The sequence below is a fragment of the Calidris pugnax genome, unplaced genomic scaffold (genome assembly GCF_001431845.1).
Source record: "Calidris pugnax isolate Ruff unplaced genomic scaffold, ASM143184v1 scaffold17, whole genome shotgun sequence".
In the NCBI taxonomy this organism is placed as follows: domain Eukaryota; kingdom Metazoa; phylum Chordata; class Aves; order Charadriiformes; family Scolopacidae; genus Calidris; species Calidris pugnax.
In genome coordinates, this window is record NW_015090794.1 from 11,977,243 (window position 1) to 11,999,834 (window position 22,592).

Below are 22,592 nucleotides of genomic sequence, written 5' to 3' on the forward strand. Positions count from 1 at the left end.
TTTTTTCTGAAAGATCACCAGAGCATCTTGGAGAGATCATGACAGCTCTGAAAAATGGACAAGAACGAGGGAGAATCTGAACCTCTTTAGCCAAAAACACTGCTGTGAAACTTCAGCTGTTGTCAGTATTGCACCTTGTAGAAGGTGCATTTTTATAAAGCTGAAAGTCCCAACTTCCCCTTGGGAAGTCCTTCTCCAGCAGAAAGTGCAGACTCCACTGCAGCCCGCTCTTGCCCCGAGAGTTCAAGTAGTTTCTGTGTTACGGACGCATTGTTTCCCAATACTTCCAGTGCCAGGCTATCAGCCTGTGCCAAAATAAACACCTGGCCACCTAAAAGGACAGCCGACTATGGTTCTGATAACAGGTCTCTGAACTGTGAAAGAAAAGCATTTTCCTCAATGAATAAAACTGTTTAAGGACATCCAAATGGATCCAAGAAGACTGAGACCGTCTCAGTGGAGTGACAACAAACTCCCACCATTTGCTGCTTCCCCTTATGTTAAGACTGAGTCAAGTTCTTGGAAACACTTGAAGGGAAAGCGCCAACACAGCAAGATGGGCCGTGAGCAGCAGAACCACAACAAGGACCTCCCTGTCTGCTCCCTGTTCACACCCAGGGGAGCTCTCTGCTGGGGTGAGATGCCAGCTAATCTAGACCTGACTCGGAAACGACACAGAGCAATTACTCAGTACCAGTTACTCAGGTGGAAAAAATCTAGGCACACAGTGCAGTACCACCCACATATTTGTAGGGTTCTCAGCATCAGTGCCACACCTTTCTCTCGTTTCAAGTGAGGAATGTAGCCCAGCTCGACACTCAGCAATGCTTCACGCAGCCCCTTGGAGCGCGACAACAGTTCCTGGTGACTGTGGCAATGGCAACAGCCTTCTCGTCTTTGCTACACTCTCTGTAGCCAAAGGCTGGGCCCCCAGCATCCCCACAGCTGAGTTAAAGTGTCTTTTGTTTCCTCAAGGCATGATACAGTCTCCGAAACACATCAGGTGGGGCTGGAAGTCACTGGAGAGCCTGCAGAGGTGGCCTCAGAGTCACCTTTCATGGGTAGCTGGGGCAGGAGGTCTTAAGCTAAGTTTAAAGAAAAACCCATTGCTGCACTGCTCTTTGAGCTCTGCACCAAGCGCTCACAGCACTCAGATCCTGGCTTCCTCCGTGCAGGACATCCTGCTCTGAATGGGTTGGGCATCCCAGGTTAGGCTTTGACAGCTTCCTGGAAGATACTCACAGCAACAAGTGGCTTCTTTCAAGCTCGCTTTTGTCCAAGGCACCTCCTGTGAGATCTGTCTGATCCAGAGGTTTCACCTCAGCCTCTTTGATTGCAGCTTCTGATGGCGACTCGAACACTTCATCCGGATAAGTAGAGAGCTCCTCATGAAGGACTCCTTCCTGGGCAGAGAAACAGAAGTCCCATCAGAAGAAGCCAGAACCACATTTGAGACACCAGCCCCAGCAGAAAGCAGCGCTGCTCTCTGCAACATACCCAGAGTCCTGCCCTGGGGGCCACAGCCCTGCCACTCACCCGAGCAAAGAAAGAAGTGTCGAGCTCATCTGGAAAATCCACCGTGTCCTCCTCCAGGAAACTTGCTGGGGTGAAGCTGCGCCGCTGAGCTCTCCTTGCTGCTCTCTGCAACACACCCAGAGTCCTGCTCTGGGGGGCCACAGCCCTGCCACTCACCCGAGCAAAGAAAGAAGTGTCGAGCTCATCTGGAAAATCCACCGTGTCCTCCTCCATGAAACTTGCTGGGGTGAAGCTGCGCCGCTGAGCTCTCCTCAGGGTGCTGTCCTTCACAGAGCGGCCCTGTAGCCAGAGAAAGCACCAGCGAGTCACTGCCAGACACCTGAACCCCAGGCAGATGCAGGGCCACCCCAGCTGGCGCACAGGGAGCCCAAATGCTGAGCTGGTTCATGCTTCTGCTTTCAGCAGACCCGCTGATGTGTGACACTTTCCTGATGAGACTCACAAATGTTACCCCACTTCTAATCCCATCTCCCATGCAGGTGAGGCTTCCAACGTGCTCCTCAACTGCATATTGTACAATGTCTCATGACCACAATCATGGGTGGTGCTGGACACAGCACTTGTACAATGTCTCTGACCAAACCACAATCATGGGTGGTGCTGGACACAGCAGAAAGGTCACTGGGCCCAGGAAAGCAGACACGTGGCAGGATGAAGAGACTTGCATAGTAAGAGCCTCAGGTACTTCTGCTCTTCCACAACTGCTGACCAGGTACAGATGGACTGCCCAGAGGTCCAGGCAGCCTGAATTTCCTGAGCTTGGAACTCTCTGAGGCTGCTGGTAAAGCCCCCAGGCCAATAAAGGGAAAGCAAGACCTGTAGCAAAACCTAGCCATCATCCCTGCTTCTTACAAATCCTGCTTCCTGGACACATGGCTGAAACAAACAGGATATGGCTTGGTTTCTTCCCCTCCACCACTGCTCTCCCCATCCTCTCTGCTCAACACCTCCTTCCCTCTCACCCTTCTCTGAGGGCAGAGCCCCATCCTGCTGCCAGACTGGTCCCTCTCCTTCCACAGACAGTACCTTCACCAGAGCCGCAGCTGCTCGGAAACTCATTTTGGCAACAGACTCCCGTTTCCGCCGTCGCGGGAGGCGATTGAACCCTGAGCGCGAGCTGGTGAAGGAGCAGAGCGAGGTGGCGCCCGGCGTGATGGGTGTGTGGGGGATGCTGCAGCCATCGTTGTCGTCAGCCATACGAAAGGCTCGGCCGCGGGCCAAGGGGTCGATGATCTGCAGAGAGAAGCAGCCCATCAATCTGTTTAGTGGACAAACCCTTCCCTCCCGAACTCTCCTCCCTCCAAGCAAACATCTCACGGCCATGACAGTGGCCTGGCTCCTGGGACTCACCAAGAACCAGGCTGGACAGACCCACAAGCAATTCTACAAGAGGGAGATATGGATACCTGGTTGCAAGCTAAGACTTAGTCGCAAGCCTCAAACCTAAGTCATTGAACCTCTCCCCTTGCCTTTTTTTTTTTTGCTTTTTCTTTTGTTGGGATTGACTATTTTCACCCCAAATGTTCCTGATTTTCACAGGAGACTCCAAACCTCCTTCAGCCCTTCCTAAGCTCTTGGTTTCATTCATCTCCTGTGCCAGTGAGCTCTACAGTCGGAGAATGTGCTGTCTGAACAGGAGTCTGAGAAATCCCAGAAAACAGCCGTGCTCTTTCTCCAACTAGTTTCCTTTCTGATACTAGACAGCCCAGGACTTAAACAGTATCCTGTTGAAGCTTAACTGTATATTTACATCTACTTCCATTAATAAAGTTAAAACAGCTGGAAAAGGCAGGCAGGCTTCCGGGAGCTGCAAGCCCTTCTTTGGGACTCTTGAGGCCAAAGCTCTCACTTCTTCCAAACACACAAACCAAGCTAATGAAAATATTGCCTTCAGCTACAAACCTTGCCTCTGTCCTTACATCATCACAGCTGTGGTTTCCAAAAGGCTTCCATACTTTACCCTGATGTTTTACGAGCTTCTTTTAATCCACAGTTGCACACTCAACAGGAAGCTTTATGGGTTTACACCTACTGATACCATGTTCTGATTTAATGTAGCCCACACAGAGCCCAACGGTATTTCTGAGTCTCCTGTGAACACAGACTAACTGCAAGACACTTTATAAGGTGAAACTTGATCACAAGATGCACGTTATTCTCCTCTGCTTCAGTGATGCAGCCAGGCTTCAGGTCACAGACTAAACTGCTTTGGAAGGAATTTGTTTCCCCACTTGCCCACGTTGCAGCCGTACTCACTAATGCACAGGAATCAATCAATCACACCCACTGCTATCGCTGAATGGAGCAAAGGGAAAAGCTGGGATATTGTGGGTTAGTTGGGACCAGGATGAGCTTGACTGGGTCTTGTCCCCTGGGGTGACACTTGAAGGTAGCGAGTAGGGGGCTACCAGACGCCCTTTGCAGGCACTCAAACCCATTTCTGGGGACTTGTGAGCAGAGCTGTAGTAATTCTGATGCAAGAGACACTTTTCAGAGTCCTAAAACATAACCAGGTTTCTATGAGGACAGTAGCTGTGCTGCTGCCTGCATTCTGCTTAGGACAAGGATCCATTAGGCAAGTGTCCTGAGTGACACCAGGCCTGTTACTCTATTTGGGTCCAGGATACTGTCCACTCTGTCTACAACAGAATGTTGTCCTTGCAAAATGGCAGCAAAAAGCCCAAGCTGAGAGCTCTTGGCCATGCTGCACACATCTAATCACCACCATAGTCACAACGTGACAAACACGGCCCTGAGCCTGTCACCAAAACAGCTGAGGGATCCCCGCCAGCCAGATCAGAGAGAGGTGGCTGAAGGAGGGAGTCTGACAAACTGCATCTGAGACTTGAAAAGTGTCTGAGCACAGAGCCCGGGCACGTCCAGGCAGAACTGATAGGTCAGAGCTGCCAAAGTGATAAAGACACAGTGCAGGAAACTCACGATGGCCTTGACTCTGTCCCAGGTTACCCACCTTTTGCATGCCCAGCTGGCAGGGTCCGACATAGAGCGGAGGAGGAGTCTCTGTGCTTGTTAGAGAAATATTGTCCTGACTGGGCAAGTCCATTTCCCGGATGACCTGAGGTTTCAGCTTCCCGTAGCGCAGGCTGCAGTGGCGGAGGCTCTTTCTCTGCCATTTCTGAGTCGCGTCGCTGTCTTTGCTCACCCCAAACCAGTCTGCTGTGCCTCTGAAAGATGCCAGCAAAGAAGCATTATGGTTGCTTGGACTATGCACGTGAAAAGGCAAAACCCCTGGTGGTCACTTCCACCCCACCTCTGTTCAAAGACGGGCAGAACTCTTCCCCACGGATATTGTGGGTTAGTTGGGACCAGGATGAGCTTGACTGGGTCTTGTCCCCTGGGGTGACACTTGAAGGTAGCGAGTAGGGGGCTACCAGACGCCCTTTGCAGGCACTCAAACCCATTTCTGGGGACTTGTGAGCAGAGCTGTAGTAATGCTGATGCAAGAGACACTTTTCAGAGTCCTAAAACATAACCAGGTTTCTATGAGGACAGTAGCTCTGCTTGGGACAAGGATCCATTAGGCAAGTGTCCTGAGGTGCTGCTGCCTGCATTCTGCTTAGGACAAGGATCCATTAGGCAAGTGTCCTGAGTGACACCAGGCCTGTTACTCTATTTGGGTCCAGGATACTGTCCACTCTGTCTACAACAGAATGTTGTCCTTGCAAAATGGCAGCAAAAAGCCCAAGCTGAGAGCTCTTGGCCATGCTGCACACATCTAATCACCACCATAGTCACAACGTGACAAACACGGCCCTGAGCCTGTCACCAAAACAGCTGAGGGATCCAGGCCAGCCAGATCAGAGAGAGGTGGCTGAAGGAGGGAGTCTGACAAACTGCATCTGAGACTTGAAAAGTGTCTGAGCACAGAGCCCGGGCACGTCCAGGCAGAACTGATAGGTCAGAGCTGCCAAAGTGATAAAGACACAGTGCAGGAAACTCACGATGGCCTTGACTCTGTCCCAGGTTACCCACCTTTTGCATGCCCAGCTGGCAGGGTCCGACATAGAGCGGAGGAGGAGTCTCTGTGCTTGTTAGAGAAATATTGTCCTGACTGGGCAAGTCCATTTCCCGGATGACCTGAGGTTTCAGCTTCCCGTAGCGCAGGCTGCAGTGGCGGAGGCTCTTTCTCTGCCATTTCTGAGTCGCGTCGCTGTCTTTGCTCACCCCAAACCAGTCTGCTGTGCCTCTGAAAGATGCCAGCAAAGAAGCATTATGGTTGCTTGGACTATGCACGTGAAAAGGCAAAACCCCTGGTGGTCACTTCCACCCCACCTCTGTTCAAAGACGGGCAGAACTCTTCCCCACGAGCACCTTGCAGCCTGTCCTCAGCTGGTTTTAGCAACCTGACAGATGCTGGCCAGAAATATTCAACCATCATCAGCCCTCTGTCTCTTAAGACAGAAGAAAAATGACAGGAGAGATTCACTGTGTGTGAAGGACAGTTTGTTCCGAGTTGGTTTTTTTAAAGAAAGAAAAAGAGATGGAACAGAAATTCAGAAAAGAACTTGGTGAAAGGTGTTTTTTTGCCTTTAAAAACCCTCTATTGAAAACACTTACCATCCTCAGGCCAGGTCTAGATCCCCGTTGTGGGATTGTACTGTTCCCTGGCTCTGTAGCTTCTCCCAAGGGCCACCCAAAATCACTGTTCTCTCCCAGCCTCCTCCCACCCTCCCAGGGTATCCCTAACTCCTCCATCTCATGCAGCAGGATTTCTGTCCTCCTCAAAGGTAACATCAATGGCAAATGTTTACCGTGGTCCTCTCTCTGCTAAGGCAGATACACACAGTTCTAAGCTGCTGGTTGCAGATGTAGGAGCACGAGGTTGCAACCATGAGGCAGGTTTGCTGCCAAGTGGCTGCTGTCACCAAAGAGCAGTGGATCAGAAGCAAAATCCCAAGGAAGGTGGAGAGGGGTAGGGATGAGTCAGACCAACAACCTACTTCAAATCCTGTAGGACAGCTGGTACCCTAAACCTACAAAGATGATTGTGGCCCTGCCAAGCCTTTCCTGCTGTGGTTAAACCTTCTTCAGAAGGTGACAAGCTCTGTGAGCCTACAGTTGGCTGGCCTAGGTGTCAAAACCTGAAAGCCCTTTTAAGCCAGACCTGAAACCCTGGCCTCAGACCCCCTGCTCAGCAGCAGGATTTCCAGCTGCTGAGAAGCAAGACCTCACAGGTCACAAAGGGAGTATCAAAACACACTGGCGTAAAGGCTGGGTTACATCTAGAATTAGGTCACACGGGGAACTGAGTCAGTGCACTGGAGACAGGACACTACTCCTGTATTTTGCACCCTCCCAGGGAGAAAATATCATTAGCCATCAGGTGAAGGTGTTCTGCCACCACGTGAAAAGATGTGAATTTGAAACCCACAGCTTTTCCAGTTAAAACCTCCAGATGCAAACCATCACACATTGCCCTCAGCCTTCCCCGATCTCCCAGCGTCCCAGAACAGACCCTTTGGCAGGCCTGAGGTCACATGGACCATTGCTAGATCTCGCTGACCCAAATGTCTCCAAATGACTCCAGCAAGTCAAGAGGGCCCAGACCTCGGAGATGGAGCAGGTAGCACGTCTCAGAGCCCTGCTCTGCTCCCACAGACCAACACCTCATCACCACAATCTTCATCTCCATTCAGAGAGGACAGGCCCTGGGCCAGCACCTGGCCTGAGACCCAAACCAAGCCTTTAGCACAGAGGTAACACTCAGGCCGTGCAGATGCACAGGCACAACACACACCACAAAACAGTCTTCCAACCCAGAGGGCTTCTCATAGGCTGCCATAACCAATATTGTCACACCTTGAGTGAAAAGCCTGTACATGGGGTCACTCCTCAAAGGGAGAGGAGGGAGGGTCATTTGTGCCCACATGAGCCTGCTGATGAATGGCCCATTGTGCCAACAGCAGGGCCTCAGAGTCCTCAGAGACTGTGCTCCCACTCCCCTGGAAGGATGAGCACCACCACAGCTGTTTGGCACTGTGAGGACCACTCCTGAACTGCCAGAGACCACTGCTGGTCCAGGGCCAGCTGTCCCACTCTCTGGCCTCAGTCAAAATAGTCCAGGAGAGCTGACTACAGAGTTTGGGGTATCTGGAGCACCCTGGGAAGATGCTGAACGCCCCTGTCCAGCTGGGGAGCCCCACCACGTCCTACAGACTCACTGCAATGAGCCAGCATCAGAGATCAGCTCTTACTCTTCTGCTGTGTTGAGATGACCAGCCCTGAAAGCCCAAGACCAAATGCGAGCAGTGGCCAAAGGTGGACACGGTGCCAAAGTGGCATCTGGCCAAGGGCAGCGGTGAGGAAGGTAGGACAGGAATGGGCTCCTGGGCCCTAGGTCCAGTCCCTGCCACACACAAAGGCACATTGTCTGCCTGATTTGAAAGTTTACTGAGCTCCAGCCTCGGGGTGGTGGTCGATGGGCCATTGTGCCCTGTGACTCCTGGAGCGGCTCGTCTCCTTGGTGCTAAGTAAACGAAGAACCTCCACCTCAAAAAGAAGACAGTCACATTTGGATTAGAAAAAGCCATGAAGTGAACAGGGAAAGAGTGGATGCTGTATTCCATTCACCAGCTTCTGAGCCCCGTCTGGGCTAGCATCTGTTCGGTGCTCCTTCTTCTCCTTCCCCTTCTGCCCAAGGAGGCTTTAGGGCCAACATATGCATAGGCCACATGTTGCAGATGCTTGCAAAGGCAGGCTGGGCTATGGCTGCCCTGGGGAGATATTCCAGCTACGGTGAACGCCAGGAAGTTGACAGCTTGTTAGGAAAGGCAGGAGGGAGTGAGGCTGGCGGGTGGACAGCTTGTTAGTCCATGCTGCTTATTGACAGCTGCCTACGGATTTAGTGGGAGTGACAATTGTTTTTTGTTAGAAGCACACATGAACTTTCTCACTCCTGCCTGTTTGCAGGCCTCCTGGCCAGCCCTGGGAAGGCAACGTGGTCCCAGCAGCAGCCAGAATCTGTGCGGTTCACAATGGCCCTGGCACACACATGCAGGGGTGAGTTTCACACTCAGTGCTACCAGTACCTGAAGAAGGATCGGGGCAGGGACTGCCGCTTTCTCAGGGAACTCCTGCCCACCCGGTGCCCGCGAACGGGCAGGGTCTGACTCCTTTGAAACCGTACCTGCCTGCTGCAAAGAAAAGAGAGCTGAAGGGAAGGAACCTGCAGGGCTGTGGAGGGGAGCAGCGACCTGCATCCAGCACCTCCCCGTCTCCTTCCAGAGCCCCAGCAGCAGCAGCTGTGCCACACTGCACGTGACAGTGGCCTCAGGTCGAGAGCAGGGCCCAAGGGAAACAACCAAACTCAAGCCACACAACATCATCTTTGAACCCAGGAGCCTGCTGAATGCTTTTGGTGCATCTGCACCTCTGACATAGGTCTCCCACTGCTCTTGAAGATACCAAGGATACTGCAATCCCCCTCCAACCCCCAGACCTCTGTGACCTGCCTTCTTCTGCCCAGGTGCTCAGATCCCACTGGATGGCTTTGGACACCAGTGTGAAAGCATGGAGGTGTCAGCAGGCTGAGATATGATCTGCTTAGATGTAAGTTTCTGATGCCAGACAGTGCCCTGGGCCCATTCTGGTTGACCCTGGCAGTATCTTGCCTGGTGCATGAGTCTATCTGTGCCACATCTGCTGCTTTACATGGACATCTTGGACACCCCAAGAGACTAGAATTGGTGTTAGATGCCTATGCTCAGGCACATGAATCACTCCCATGCTGTGTTCTGGACCACACAGGCTCGCCTTAGGCTCACACTTGATCTGTATCCTCCAAGCCCCAGGGAACAGGATGGTGTGATGTCCTGCTGCCAGAGCAGTTCCACATTCTGTGCATCCTGAGGGCTGTGTTAAGCAGAAAACCTGGCAGTCTGCCTCCCTGGACCCACAAAACAAATCCCCAAAACACCTTCATGGATGCATGGCCTGCAATTTTCCATCGCATTCCTAGCTCTTTCAAACAGAGCACAGGTTTTTAGGCCTTTCCTTGGTACTTTTCAGTTCCCTGTCCTTGTTTCTGATTCACTTATTTTATGCTTTTATTGCTAGTGCCATGTCATGTGTGCATCTCCTGTGGTTCTGCCCCTTGGAAAGTCCTCCCCCCCTGCTGTACCTGCTCTTCTACCCACATCCCACAGCGCTGAGAAGTCGCATCCCACAGAAGTCACCCACAAGCTGTGGGTCCTCCAGGAGGAAGAGACCTGGCCACCCTCTGTGCTGCCTGCGTGACACAACTCAGCACCACAAAATAGCATTGAAGCCCCCACATACATTCTCTGAGCAGGAGGCTCCCAGAACTTCCAAACCCATTTGTGAGCCTCTGGGCCACTCCCCGTGGGACTGCGTGTGCTCCCAAGGTACAAAAAGGCTACACAGGCCATTAAGCACAGGCAGAGACGCAGCCCCCAACCCAAGCCCCAGCACTTCCATTACAGCCTGGGCAGGTAAGAGGAAGACATGTCACAGGGTCTGTTGGTGCAACAGCCACGTGTTTGCCCGCCACCCCGGTGCCAGGCAGGACGTTAGCATCTCCCTCAGTGTGTAGGAGCTTCACCACCGCTCTCCAGCACTCCCTCCTCGCTCACTAGAGCTCCATGTGCCTTGTCTGTCTTATAGAAACACTGGAGGCAAATCTGTTCCCCCAGCACTGAAGTGGTTTGCAGCTCCTCAACCTCTCCACCCTACACACAAGCTGCACGTTGTGAGGACCTCTGAGGGAGAAGGTTACCCTGGTCTTCCCACACAACGCTGTCAGGGCCTCTGCAGCACCCTCCCAGGGTACCCCCTCATCCTTGATGTGCTCTTGTCTAATTGTCCTGGCAAGGAGTGGGACAAGGGTAGGGAGATGAAGGAAGAGGCAGTCTAGGTATGCAATGACAGCCTTGGACAGGCCTAGAAGCTGTCCATGAGCCCTTCATGGCTCATCCCTCCCAACCTCGCAAGAAGCAGGATCACAGAGAGCTACTGTGGGAGAGCTCCACCACCAAAGCAGCTGGGGAACGTCTGAGGCAAAGGAAAACAGTGTGTGGGAGGCCAGTCTCTCCCATAGCTGGAAAGCTGCTTCTCTGTGAGTGGGCGAAGCCTGGCTGGCTGAAAGTGCCCCTGACCTGTGGAGCTCCAGGGATGCTCCTGGGATCCAGGCAGGTCTGACACGCTGCCAGGGATACAAGCCAGGCATCTCAGGAGAGCAGCTGGGAGAGCCACTCCTTTTGGACAAACTGGGATTAGCCTTTGCCATGGAGAGGGAAGGAGCATCCAGCTCCTGTGTGGTCGTGTCTCAGAGACAAACCAATATTGTCACACCTTGAGTGAAAAGCCTGTACATGGGGTCACTCCTCAAAGGGAGAGGAGGGAGGGTCATTTGTGCCCACATGAGCCTGCTGATGAATGGCCCATTGTGCCAACAGCAGGGCCTCAGAGTCCTCAGAGACTGTGCTCCCACTCCCCTGGAAGGATGAGCACCACCACAGCTGTTTGGCACTGTGAGGACCACTCCTGAACTGCCAGAGACCACTGCTGGTCCAGGGCCAGCTGTCCCACTCTCTGGCCTCAGTCAAAATAGTCCAGGAGAGCTGACTACAGAGTTTGGGGTATCTGGAGCACCCTGGGAAGATGCTGAACGCCCCTGTCCAGCTGGGGAGCCCCACCACGTCCTACAGACTCACTGCAATGAGCCAGCATCAGAGATCAGCTCTTACTCTTCTGCTGTGTTGAGATGACCAGCCCTGAAAGCCCAAGACCAAATGCGAGCAGTGGCCAAAGGTGGACACGGTGCCAAAGTGGCATCTGGCCAAGGGCAGCGGTGAGGAAGGTAGGACAGGAATGGGCTCCTGGGCCCTAGGTCCAGTCCCTGCCACACACAAAGGCACATTGTCTGCCTGATTTGAAAGTTTACTGAGCTCCAGCCTCGGGGTGGTGGTCGATGGGCCATTGTGCCCTGTGACTCCTGGAGCGGCTCGTCTCCTTGGTGCTAAGTAAACGAAGAACCTCCACCTCAAAAAGAAGACAGTCACATTTGGATTAGAAAAAGCCATGAAGTGAACAGGGAAAGAGTGGATGCTGTATTCCATTCACCAGCTTCTGAGCCCCGTCTGGGCTAGCATCTGTTCGGTGCTCCTTCTTCTCCTTCCCCTTCTGCCCAAGGAGGCTTTAGGGCCAACATATGCATAGGCCACATGTTGCAGATGCTTGCAAAGGCAGGCTGGGCTATGGCTGCCCTGGGGAGATATTCCAGCTACGGTGAACGCCAGGAAGTTGACAGCTTGTTAGGAAAGGCAGGAGGGAGTGAGGCTGGCGGGTGGACAGCTTGTTAGTCCATGCTGCTTATTGACAGCTGCCTACGGATTTAGTGGGAGTGACAATTGTTTTTTGTTAGAAGCACACATGAACTTTCTCACTCCCGCCTGTTTGCAGGCCTCCTGGCCAGCCCTGGGAAGGCAACGTGGTCCCAGCAGCAGCCAGAATCTGTGCGGTTCACAATGGCCCTGGCACACACATGCAGGGGTGAGTTTCACACTCAGTGCTACCAGTACCTGAAGAAGGATCGGGGCAGGGACTGCCGCTTTCTCAGGGAACTCCTGCCCACCCGGTGCCCGCGAACGGGCAGGGTCTGACTCCTTTGAAACCGTACCTGCCTGCTGCAAAGAAAAGAGAGCTGAAGGGAAGGAACCTGCAGGGCTGTGGAGGGGAGCAGCGACCTGCATCCAGCACCTCCCCGTCTCCTTCCAGAGCCCCAGCAGCAGCAGCTGTGCCACACTGCACGTGACAGTGGCCTCAGGTCGAGAGCAGGGCCCAAGGGAAACAACCAAACTCAAGCCACACAACATCATCTTTGAACCCAGGAGCCTGCTGAATGCTTTTGGTGCATCTGCACCTCTGACATAGGTCTCCCACTGCGCTTGAAGATACCAAGGATACTGCAATCCCCCTCCAACCCCCAGACCTCTGTGACCTGCCTTCTTCTGCCCAGGTGCTCAGATCCCACTGGATGGCTTTGGACACCAGTGTGAAAGCATGGAGGTGTCAGCAGGCTGAGATATGATCTGCTTAGATGTAAGTTTCTGATGCCAGACAGTGCCCTGGGCCCATTCTGGTTGACCCTGGCAGTATCTTGCCTGGTGCATGAGTCTATCTGTGCCACATCTGCTGCTTTACATGGACATCTTGGACACCCCAAGAGACTAGAATTGGTGTTAGATGCCTATGCTCAGGCACATGAATCACTCCCATGCTGTGTTCTGGACCACACAGGCTCGCCTTAGGCTCACACTTGATCTGTATCCTCCAAGCCCCAGGGAACAGGATGGTGTGATGTCCTGCTGCCAGAGCAGTTCCACATTCTGTGCATCCTGAGGGCTGTGTTAAGCAGAAAACCTGGCAGTCTGCCTCCCTGGACCCACAAAACAAATCCCCAAAACACCTTCATGGATGCATGGCCTGCAATTTTCCATCGCATTCCTAGCTCTGTCAAACGGAGCACAGGTTTTTAGGCCTTTCCTTGGTACTTTTCAGTTCCCTGTCCTTGTTTCTGATTCACTTATTTTATGCTTTTATTGCTAGTGCCTATTGCTAGGAGATGTCATGTGTGCATCTCCTGTGGTTCTGCCCCTTGGAAAGTCCTCCCCCCCTGCTGTACCTGCTCTTCTACCCACATCCCACAGCGCTGAGAAGTCGCATCCCACAGAAGTCACCCACAAGCTGTGGGTCCTCCAGGAGGAAGAGACCTGGCCACCCTCTGTGCTGCCTGCGTGACACAACTCAGCACCACAAAATAGCATTGAAGCCCCCACATACATTCTCTGAGCAGGAGGCTCCCAGAACTTCCAAACCCATTTGTGAGCCTCTGGGCCACTCCCCGTGGGACTGCGTGTGCTCCCAAGGTACAAAAAGGCTACACAGGCCATTAAGCACAGGCAGAGACGCAGCCCCCAACCCAAGCCCCAGCACTTCCATTACAGCCTGGGCAGGTAAGAGGAAGACATGTCACAGGGTCTGTTGGTGCAACAGCCACGTGTTTGCCCGCCACCCCGGTGCCAGGCAGGACGTTAGCATCTCCCTCAGTGTGTAGGAGCTTCACCACCGCTCTCCAGCACTCCCTCCTCGCTCACTAGAGCTCCATGTGCCTTGTCTGTCTTATAGAAACACTGGAGGCAAATCTGTTCCCCCAGCACTGAAGTGGTTTGCAGCTCCTCAACCTCTCCACCCTACACACAAGCTGCACGTTGTGAGGACCTCTGAGGGAGAAAGTTACCCTGGTCTTCCCACACAACGCTGTCAGGGCCTCTGCAGCACCCTCCCAGGGTACCCCCTCATCCTTGATGTGCTCTTGTCTAATTGTCCTGGCAAGGAGTGGGACAAGGGTAGGGAGATGAAGGAAGAGGCAGTCTAGGTATCCAGTGACAGCCTTGGACAGGCCTAGAAGCTGTCCATGAGCCCTTCATGGCTCATCCCTCCCAACCTCGCAAGAAGCAGGATCACAGAGAGCTACTGTGGGAGAGCTCCACCACCAAAGCAGCTGGGGAACGTCTGAGGCAAAGGAAAACAGTGCGTGGGAGGCCAGTCTCTCCCATAGCTGGAAAGCTGCTTCTCTGTGAGTGGGCGAAGCCTGGCTGGCTGAAAGTGCCCCTGACCTGTGGAGCTCCAGGGATGCTCCTGGGATCCAGGCAGGTCTGACACGCTGCCAGGGATACAAGCCAGGCATCTCAGGAGAGCAGCTGGGAGAGCCACTCCTTTTGGACAAACTGGGATTAGCCTTTGCCATGGAGAGGGAAGGAGCATCCAGCTCCTGTGTGGTCGTGTCTCAGAGACAAATGATAACCCTCTGTGCAGGTGTGGGGGGACGGGGCAGGAGCAGCCTCTCCCTAATCTCCATCACCCCCTGTAGCCATCTCAAGGATCTGCTGATGAACTAGTGCTAGAAGCCAAGCTGCTGAGAGCCCTGAGCTGCTCAGGATGGGCTTCTGCCTCCACCAGCAACCATGTGCTCTCAGATACTGCACCAAAGCAAGCCCAGCCCAGCACTTCATAGAGTCTCAGCTAAACATCAGGGCCTGAGGCACCCTGTTACTCAAACAGCCAGCTCCCTGGGGCATGGGAGCAGTTAAAATTTGTCTCTAAGAGGCAAGAACCATTCATTGTCCTGATCACCACAATCTTCCTCCCAGGACTTGTCTCCTCACTTACTAAAGACAGGCTATATAGCATCACTGGGTTATATACTGGGAACCTACCTGCACCCACCCTCTTCTGAAAACTCACAATAGATAAGGGAGACAACCTAATCCTGCTGTCACAGCGTGCTGCTTCAGTGCCAAGCAGAGGACCATAAATCCACAAATAAAGGGTGGCAACGGATGGCAGAACCCACTAAAGCAGGCTCCACGAACTCAGTGTCTCACCTCTTGATGGTCTGGGTGATTGAGGTCTGTCGTTGTAGCACCGGTCTCCTCACTTCGTTAGGCAGGGAGGGCACGCGGGAGTTGTCGGCGGGCATGCTCACGCTGCGCAGAAAGGCCTGGCGCCTCGTGGGCTGCAAGGAAAAAGCAGGAGGGGAGTCAGTGTTCTCACACTGATGCTCTACAAGGCCTGTCAGGTTGTGAAATGTTTAGTCAGCAATTCAACAACCATCCAACACCCCAACCACAAGCTGGGTGCATGCAGTTGGGCAGCAAAATCAGCCTAACAAGGACTGTGGTTCATGTTAGCCAAGAACGAAACAGCCAGCACCACGGGCACAGCACCTGGATGCTGTGGTGGGTCTCAGTCCAGGCTGGCTCTAGCCTGGCCCACGGACCAATGTCCATTTGTAGATGGGGTGTCTCACATGAACTCCTGCAACGTGTCCTCCTGGCTCTTTTCTAGCCAGAAGGAACCCAGATCCCACACTGCAAGACCACTCCACAATGTGAAGAGAGGCACAGCAAGTGAGATTTGCTTCACGAGTGATTCTGGACCTGCATGAAAAGCCTGTAAGAGCTGTGGGTGGGTCTGTGCTGTAGCTGCTGCCCGGTGCAGGCTGAGCAAGCCAGGAAAGCCACACTGGCTTTGTTCATAACCTAACTGTTGGGACACACTCAGGTCTGAAAGCACCTGGTGTGTCTTGGCTGAACGTCACCTACCAAACAGGACACAACTCACCAGACTGTTCAACTCAAACAACTGCCTCCCCAGGGCTGCTCTGGATCAATTTTTCATCAGCTTGGCAGAGACACCATCTCCCATTTGTAAAATGCAGGACATGCTGTCCCTCTGGCAAGCGAAGCTCTGATCAACTCTTTTTCTGGTCAGACACTGTCTCTGCCTCAAGACTACTTGCCACTCCAGCCCCTCTACCCAGAAAGCTAATAATTTCCACTAACCTTAATATTTTTGTTACCTTTTATGTGAGAACAAGGCATAGATACTGAGGTTATAAGCCAAAGGAGCCCATTATGCACTCTTATCCTGACAGCCTGTGCTGTGCACACTGGACCTGCAGAGAACATCACCTCCACCAGCTTCCATCATGAGTACAGAGTGTCTCTCCAGAAGGTGCCCAGCTGGATTTAGAGATTTCAGGTAAGAGAACATCCATCAAAGCCTTAAATAAGTGATTCAGAACATTTCAACCTGCACCATTAAAACCCTGCATTCCCCTTCTAATCCCTGCAGGCTGAACCCCACTCACTTTCCTTCCAAGGGAAGGCCAGATATACCTGCCAGAAGCTGTCACAGAATTGAAGTGCATTTTAGTCCCTGGATCAAGGAACGGTGAAGAGACCAGTCATTGCTATTCCAAGCCCAACATAAGTTCCATCTTAAGACAAGCTTGTCCTCAACTCCCCTCCAGGGAGCTGTATAACCCTCCATTCCTCTGATGGCTAAACCATTCCTTCATATAAACTCTGGAGCCCCGGCACTGACCCCACCCATGGAGCTGGGCAGTAAGACCCCTCCAGCTCTGCCTTTGGTGCAGGTAGCCTCTGTCCCTGCAGTAAGGTCACACGAGCAGCCAGCAATCATCATCCCACCCAGATCTCATCCCTACAGAAGAGTTTTTGGCACCTGGTAACAGAAATTCACGTTATTCTTCCTATTCCCAGCACGAATATGGATGTTTTACTCTCATACTTTGCACAGTTCCTATTAACCTACCACCCCATCTCTACTTCACCACTCTTCAATGTTGTTTCTCATACTTATTTCTCATCCCCCATGATTTTCTTACATTCCTCATGCTGGAAACAGCTTTGTGTTGCCAGTAACTGTTCTTTCTCTGCTGTTACTGATGAGATCCTGTCATTATTTTGGCTATGCATAAGTCAGAGTCACTCCCTGCTTATTTCAGCACAAGCTCCAGCACTTCCAGGCCCTCGTGTTTATCTAGGAGTCCTTCGCTCCTCTGGTCCCCTTAAGAAATACCTCACTCCCATATCCCCTACCCAGGACACTTTTCACAGTCCCCACATCCAAACAGTCACATCCACTGATCTGAGCACATCAGCAATGCACCCTCATCCCTCCCACACCCCCTTCAAGGGGGAGTTAATTACTGATCATAAGTTTACCCAATGGCTCTGCCCCTTCTCATGTGGCCTCGTGACCTGCCATCGCACGCTGCCCTTCTCTTAGCCAGCACTGCCAGAGACCATGGGCAGGGGTGTGCTGTCACGCAGTGGGGCTCTGCACACCCCCTCCACAGCTCCACAGACCCCCCACTCCTGAGCCCAGTCTCTGTACCTGCACAGGCTGTGGCTCTTCTGGCACCGACACGGGCACCGGGATGTCCAGTTTTAACCATGGTGGCTTCTTCCGCTGTAAACTGCTCGTGCTGTCGTGTCGCGCCTCCGACATTGTCCCACGTGTGTCCTCAGGCCTAGGAGAGGGAGAAATCACAGTCAGGTAGGGGCCGGGCTCATCTCTGGCATGGCACATGCCAGCAGGGCTGAGCAGAGGGTCCTTCTCCAGGCTGTGACTGGTGGGACCCAAGCCCTACACTGGATGACTTCCCAAGCTCCTCATGAGGGTTCAGGTGTCACAGCTTGGTCAGCCAGAGGACATGGTGCATTTCTAAGGCCTGCAGGACCTCGAGCCAGGTGCCAGAGACCACAGTCACAAGCTTGAGAGTCAGCTTTCACTACAATTTGCTGAGACAACTGAGAGATCCAGATTCCTTAAGAACCAGTTGTGAATTAAATCTTAACAAGATCTGGATCCAGTCCAACCAGCGAAGGAACTGCAGTACCAAAAGCCACTGACCTCCCTCTAAAAGCAGCTTGTGACTCACACAGGCACCCCTGCCCACCCAAAGCCAAGCACCACGCTTTCCTACCTAACTACTACTTACCAATTAGCAAGTGGCCATTTCTCATTGCTGGTTCTAATCTCCTTTAAACATAGTCATTTTCTAGAAACACAACATAGTGCATGGAGTCATACAAGTATAGCGTGAGCATTAGAGAACTGGCATTAGTCCTGAACTAAGAGTGGGTTTCATACATAAATAATAATGATATGGTATTTAAATAAAAACCGCTGTGTTACCAAAACACCAAAGTAACCAGAGTGACGCACTGTCATCTTGCCCACCCCACTGCCCTGCAACTTTCTCCTCCTGCTTAGGCTGCAGGCAGTGGGACAGGGACCACGCGACTCTCTCAGGCAGGCAGGGCGCCTACTTTACTGTGCACACTCAGAAAAACAATTTAGAAAACAGATTTAATTGGAGGGACATCAGCTCAGACACCTCCACAGGTACCTTCCAACCTTCTTCCTCTCCTAGCACACACACAACTGCAAGCTAGCAGTGAGAAGCATGTGTGCTAAATAGGATAACAGATTTAATTCCTTCCCAGCTTCCTCCATGTGTTGTTCTAGGCCATAGATCCCATAAGGGACAAAAAGAATATGTATACATATATTAAAAAAATCAAGAATCCCAGCCTTTTCCCCCACCATGGTGGACAGATGGAATAAGCATCCCGTTAACTCAACAGGCACACATGACTTGAAAGGGAGTTGGAGAAAAGCTTTCTGTTTGAATTAAAAGTCAGTGCTCTTATAAAGTTAGCACAGTCAATTTCTTTTAAATGCACAATAAGTTTAATATGCAAGGATTCCTCCTTGAGAGTGGCCAAGTCCTAGGTCAGGACCAGAGGCAGAGGGACCTCCATCCTTGGAGACATTCGACACTCAACTAAACAAGGCCTGAATTATCCCTGCCTTGCACAGCGGCCAAGCCAGACAACCTGCAAAGGTCCCTCCCAACCTAAATTAAGCACTGGTTCTCCGAACCACGCGCTGCCTTTCATGGCATTTCCACCATATTCCCACAGCTCACTGCAGCTGCTCTGCAAAGGGAGTCGCAGGAACGGTTGTCCTGGTTTGAAGCTTACCATTGTGAAAGACAGACAGCAGGGGAGGGGGGGTGGGGAAATAGGTCAACAAAAGGGAGTGGGGGATGATCCGGATTGGGTCAGGAGAAGAGAATCTCATCTAAAAGGAGCTGAAGACCAGCTGCTGGCTCAGTCGTGTAAGCTGGGCTGGCTGCCAGGAGCGCCGCGCTCAGCTGAGCCGGAACGACAGAAAGGGAGGACTCAGCTGTAGGTGGATGAAGGTTGGGTTTCAGCAAATACCACAGGCCCCCAAAAGTCTGGGAATTCAGAGTCTCGCCTGTACAGACATGCCCTTCGTACATGCGCCACGGTCCTGTGCGCACAGACGCGGCATTGGAGGAACACAGCTCCTGTTCTCCCTCCGCCCCTCGCCGCAGGGGGGACTGAAAGCATCTGTTCTAACTTCCTATACCACGAGGAGAGCGAGAGTATTAGGGGAACTCCCGCCTGCTCTCCGTAAGGGTAAATCCACTACGTGACAGCTCTCAGTCTTGCATATAAAACGGGCAAAGTTGCATTCATGGTGAGGCCAGAAAGCCAAGCAGATTTCTCACACCTGAACAACTCCCTCGGTGCAATGCAAAGAGCTCCAGCACTTACCGCGTGAGGGTCACAAACACCAGGGCTTTCTGAGATGCTTTAATCAGAGACCAGCCAAGAGGGACAGAGCCACACTCTGGGGTGACCAAACACAGCCTATTTCAAACACAGGCCCCTTGGGACACAACTCAAGAGCCTCCTCCTGCGAACGAGCAACTCTTCATCTTCCAGCATCTCTTCAATGAACAGACATCACTCCACTTCCTTCCTGTCCACCTACGGAGCTGCCTCTGTGAGCAGATGCGCTGGGTACAAACACACAGACGTGTGTAAGATTTGCAGCTTTATTGAAAGGTGAGGCCAAGCCAGGAAGGCAGGGAATGAATCACTCCTTTATTGCCCAAGAGCTCCTGCACCAAAGTTTCGCTCTGTGATAGACCTTCTGATGAAATCTGTTCTCAGCTCACCCCCTTTCTAAATTGCCAAGGACAGGGATGTCCACCTATCCAGCACTGGATTCACTGTGACCCACACAGACTGGAGCATGGGGACCTCCAGCAGCATCTACACAGGCCACATGGAAAGAAGAGGACTGAGCATGCATGCACATGGGGTCAAGCCCGTGTCCTTATGATTATCCCCAAAGTCGACTCAACTTTGTGCTTTACGCAAGAAAAAGATGTCTAGCTGAGATTCACAAAGCTGACAGAGGCCATGGACTGCTTACTCCCAAACTTCAGCAGTTAAGGAGTTCTTTAAAGCCTTTTTGAAAAGGCTGGAGACCCTATTTCTACATTTTCCTTTGCCCGAAGGGTTTGAACCTACATCTGTCACCCTCCTTTGAGGGCACAGCAATCAGGGTCTTGAAAAGCAGACAATGCACAAATGCTCTACTAAAGAAAAAAAGGCCCAGTATTACAGAAAGCAGTATCTTGCCTCAGAATGATCTTAGTAAGTAAAATGGGCATTTGCTATACAAATATACTTTGTCTCCCTTGTTCTTGTAAAAACAGCAAAGCATCAAAATCCAGATATATTTGGGTAAGCACACGCAGTACTGAAAACCAGGTGAGTTTCAAGTGTAACTACAAGCAGAGTACTTAACTGCACTGCACGAAGACCACATGCTGAGTTTCACACTAACCCCTTGACTATTTTTAGGGGTTAGTGTTTCAGGATACACTGCCTGTGTGTTTCATCAGGCCAATGGGCTTTGTTTCTAAGTTGGCCGCGTTGACACGTATTTCGTTTGAACGGTCCCACAACCTCAGTCCCAATTTCTCAGTGTTTTTAAGAGGTCCCTGGCAGCAGCAGGATGGGGGCACGCACAGCACAGCCACTCAAGGCCAGGCCAAACACCCGTCTAAAGGCAGTATCTCATTTCCAACAGAGGATGCCTGGCAGTGGGATCACTCCACAGTCACATCTCCCAGGACAGAGTCACAGCATGTGCTATGAATAACCCAGAGGCTTCCAGTGCCAGAGCTGTCTTTGCATGTCATGGTTCTGTACCCACCTCCATATCCTTCCAAGGGTTTTTCTTCCAGAATTTATCCAACCCATTTTCTAATCCAAGCAAACTTTCTGTATTTATAACTGCATGTGAAAAAGAGCTTCGCAGCTGCAACACGTGCTGTGTGACAAGCCGCCTTCTTCAGTTTGTCTCTAAACTTGCCATTTCCTGGGCTCACTTGATACCCTGTGGTTCTTTGGCCAGAACAGCGAACAGCTTTTCCCTATCCTCTTTCTCCATGCCAATCCTGGCTCTACAGATCTCCTCCATGCCCTTCCTACCACCCTCTCCTCCCACAAACACAGCGGGATCCACATCCAGCTGCTCAGTCCTTGAACGAGAGCTGTTCCAGACCCCTCACCTGGTGCTTGTGGTTCACAGCATCTCTCAAAGTCCAGAAAGTGCTCCACCAACCTAGGCACCAGCTAAATATCTTCATCCTGGGTAGGTGGAAATGTTCATGCTTTCAAAGTTTTTGCAAACTGTCATTGGGGCTTAAAACTCAACTTTTGTAAACCATCAGGACAGCGATTCCAACACATGGCATCAAGAGAGATGGCATCTCCACTATTGCCAAAAGCACAAAGGAGCCACTGGAGACAGGAGCAAGGAGACTGGTATGACTGGGAAGGCGTGGAATGGCCTAGTACCCGCCTGGACATCTCTTCCCAGTCCTGGTGTCACCACCCACACTGCTCCTTCAGCTCAGAGGCTGTTCCCTCAGCACCACAAAACTGAGGAAACCTGGAAATACAAACTTTTCCAGCACACAGGCTGAATGCGTGGTGTTGACAAATCTCACTTCTTCTAACTGATCAGCTGCATGTACAACTGTGGTAGCAGCACGAAAATGACTAATAAAGTCAATTTCAGTTGAAATAAACAAACAAAAGAAAGAAACTTGTATATTGCAGATACTCTGGGAAAGTCATCTTCAAAAGCTCCATGCCAAAGCAAGGTCACAGTCCTAGAACGAAAGCCAAATCCACTGTGCTGTGGGTCAGGCTAAGAAAGCATTAAATTCCAAAGTTGGCACATGATCAAGAAAAGCTGCTTAGTGAAATCCACCGACCCAAACAGTAAAGGAAAAGCCTTGTACAGAAGCCTGAACATGCTCCTAGAGCTGACAGGGATCTCAAATACACTCAGAGATTTGCACAGTCATTTGAAAGACAGACCATCCTTCCATTTCAACAGACAACTGAAGCTATGCCCGTGTTGATTTTTTTTTCTTCCAAAACGTCCATTTTTCCAGCATTCCCATTTGAAATAAAGCTGCTTTGCCCCACAAACATCCAAATGTAAAAAAAAAACCAACACAACAAACCACAAAACAAAACAAAAACCCAACTTCATTCCATCCTACCACACAAAGACACACCATCTGCTTTTTCCACCACCACTGCTCCTCTCCAGCACAGCGTGTGCATGTTCCTACAGACACCCCCAGGAGGTAACAGACACCGGGGCTATTCCACTGCAATCCGATCACCACGTCCCATGGTCAGCCTCCAGCTGTTTTCCTCCATTTTTCAAACCCCCATCACTGCAGCAGCTGTATTTGCAGTGTCCCAGGTCAGTCCCGTGTACCTGAAGGGGTCTGC

At 51.9% G+C, this 22,592-nt stretch overlaps 1 protein-coding gene across 1 annotated transcript in view; it reads right to left on the bottom strand.

Annotated features, from left to right (window-relative positions):
• The window catches only part of RHBDF1 (rhomboid 5 homolog 1 (Drosophila)), a 52,545-nt gene that overhangs the window by 19,093 nt on the left and 10,860 nt on the right, over positions 1-22,592 (bottom strand). Inside the window, exons 2-6 of the mRNA XM_014936563.1 lie at positions 17,281-17,416; positions 14,961-15,091; positions 12,096-12,200; positions 5,530-5,743; positions 2,563-2,769 (exon numbers count right to left, since the gene is read on the bottom strand). Of these exons, the coding sequence (XP_014792049.1) occupies positions 2,563-2,769; positions 5,530-5,743; positions 12,096-12,200; positions 14,961-15,091; positions 17,281-17,394 (771 nt within the window). The 5' untranslated portion in view covers positions 17,395-17,416. The remainder of the gene's footprint in view (positions 1-2,562; positions 2,770-5,529; positions 5,744-12,095; positions 12,201-14,960; positions 15,092-17,280; positions 17,417-22,592) is intronic.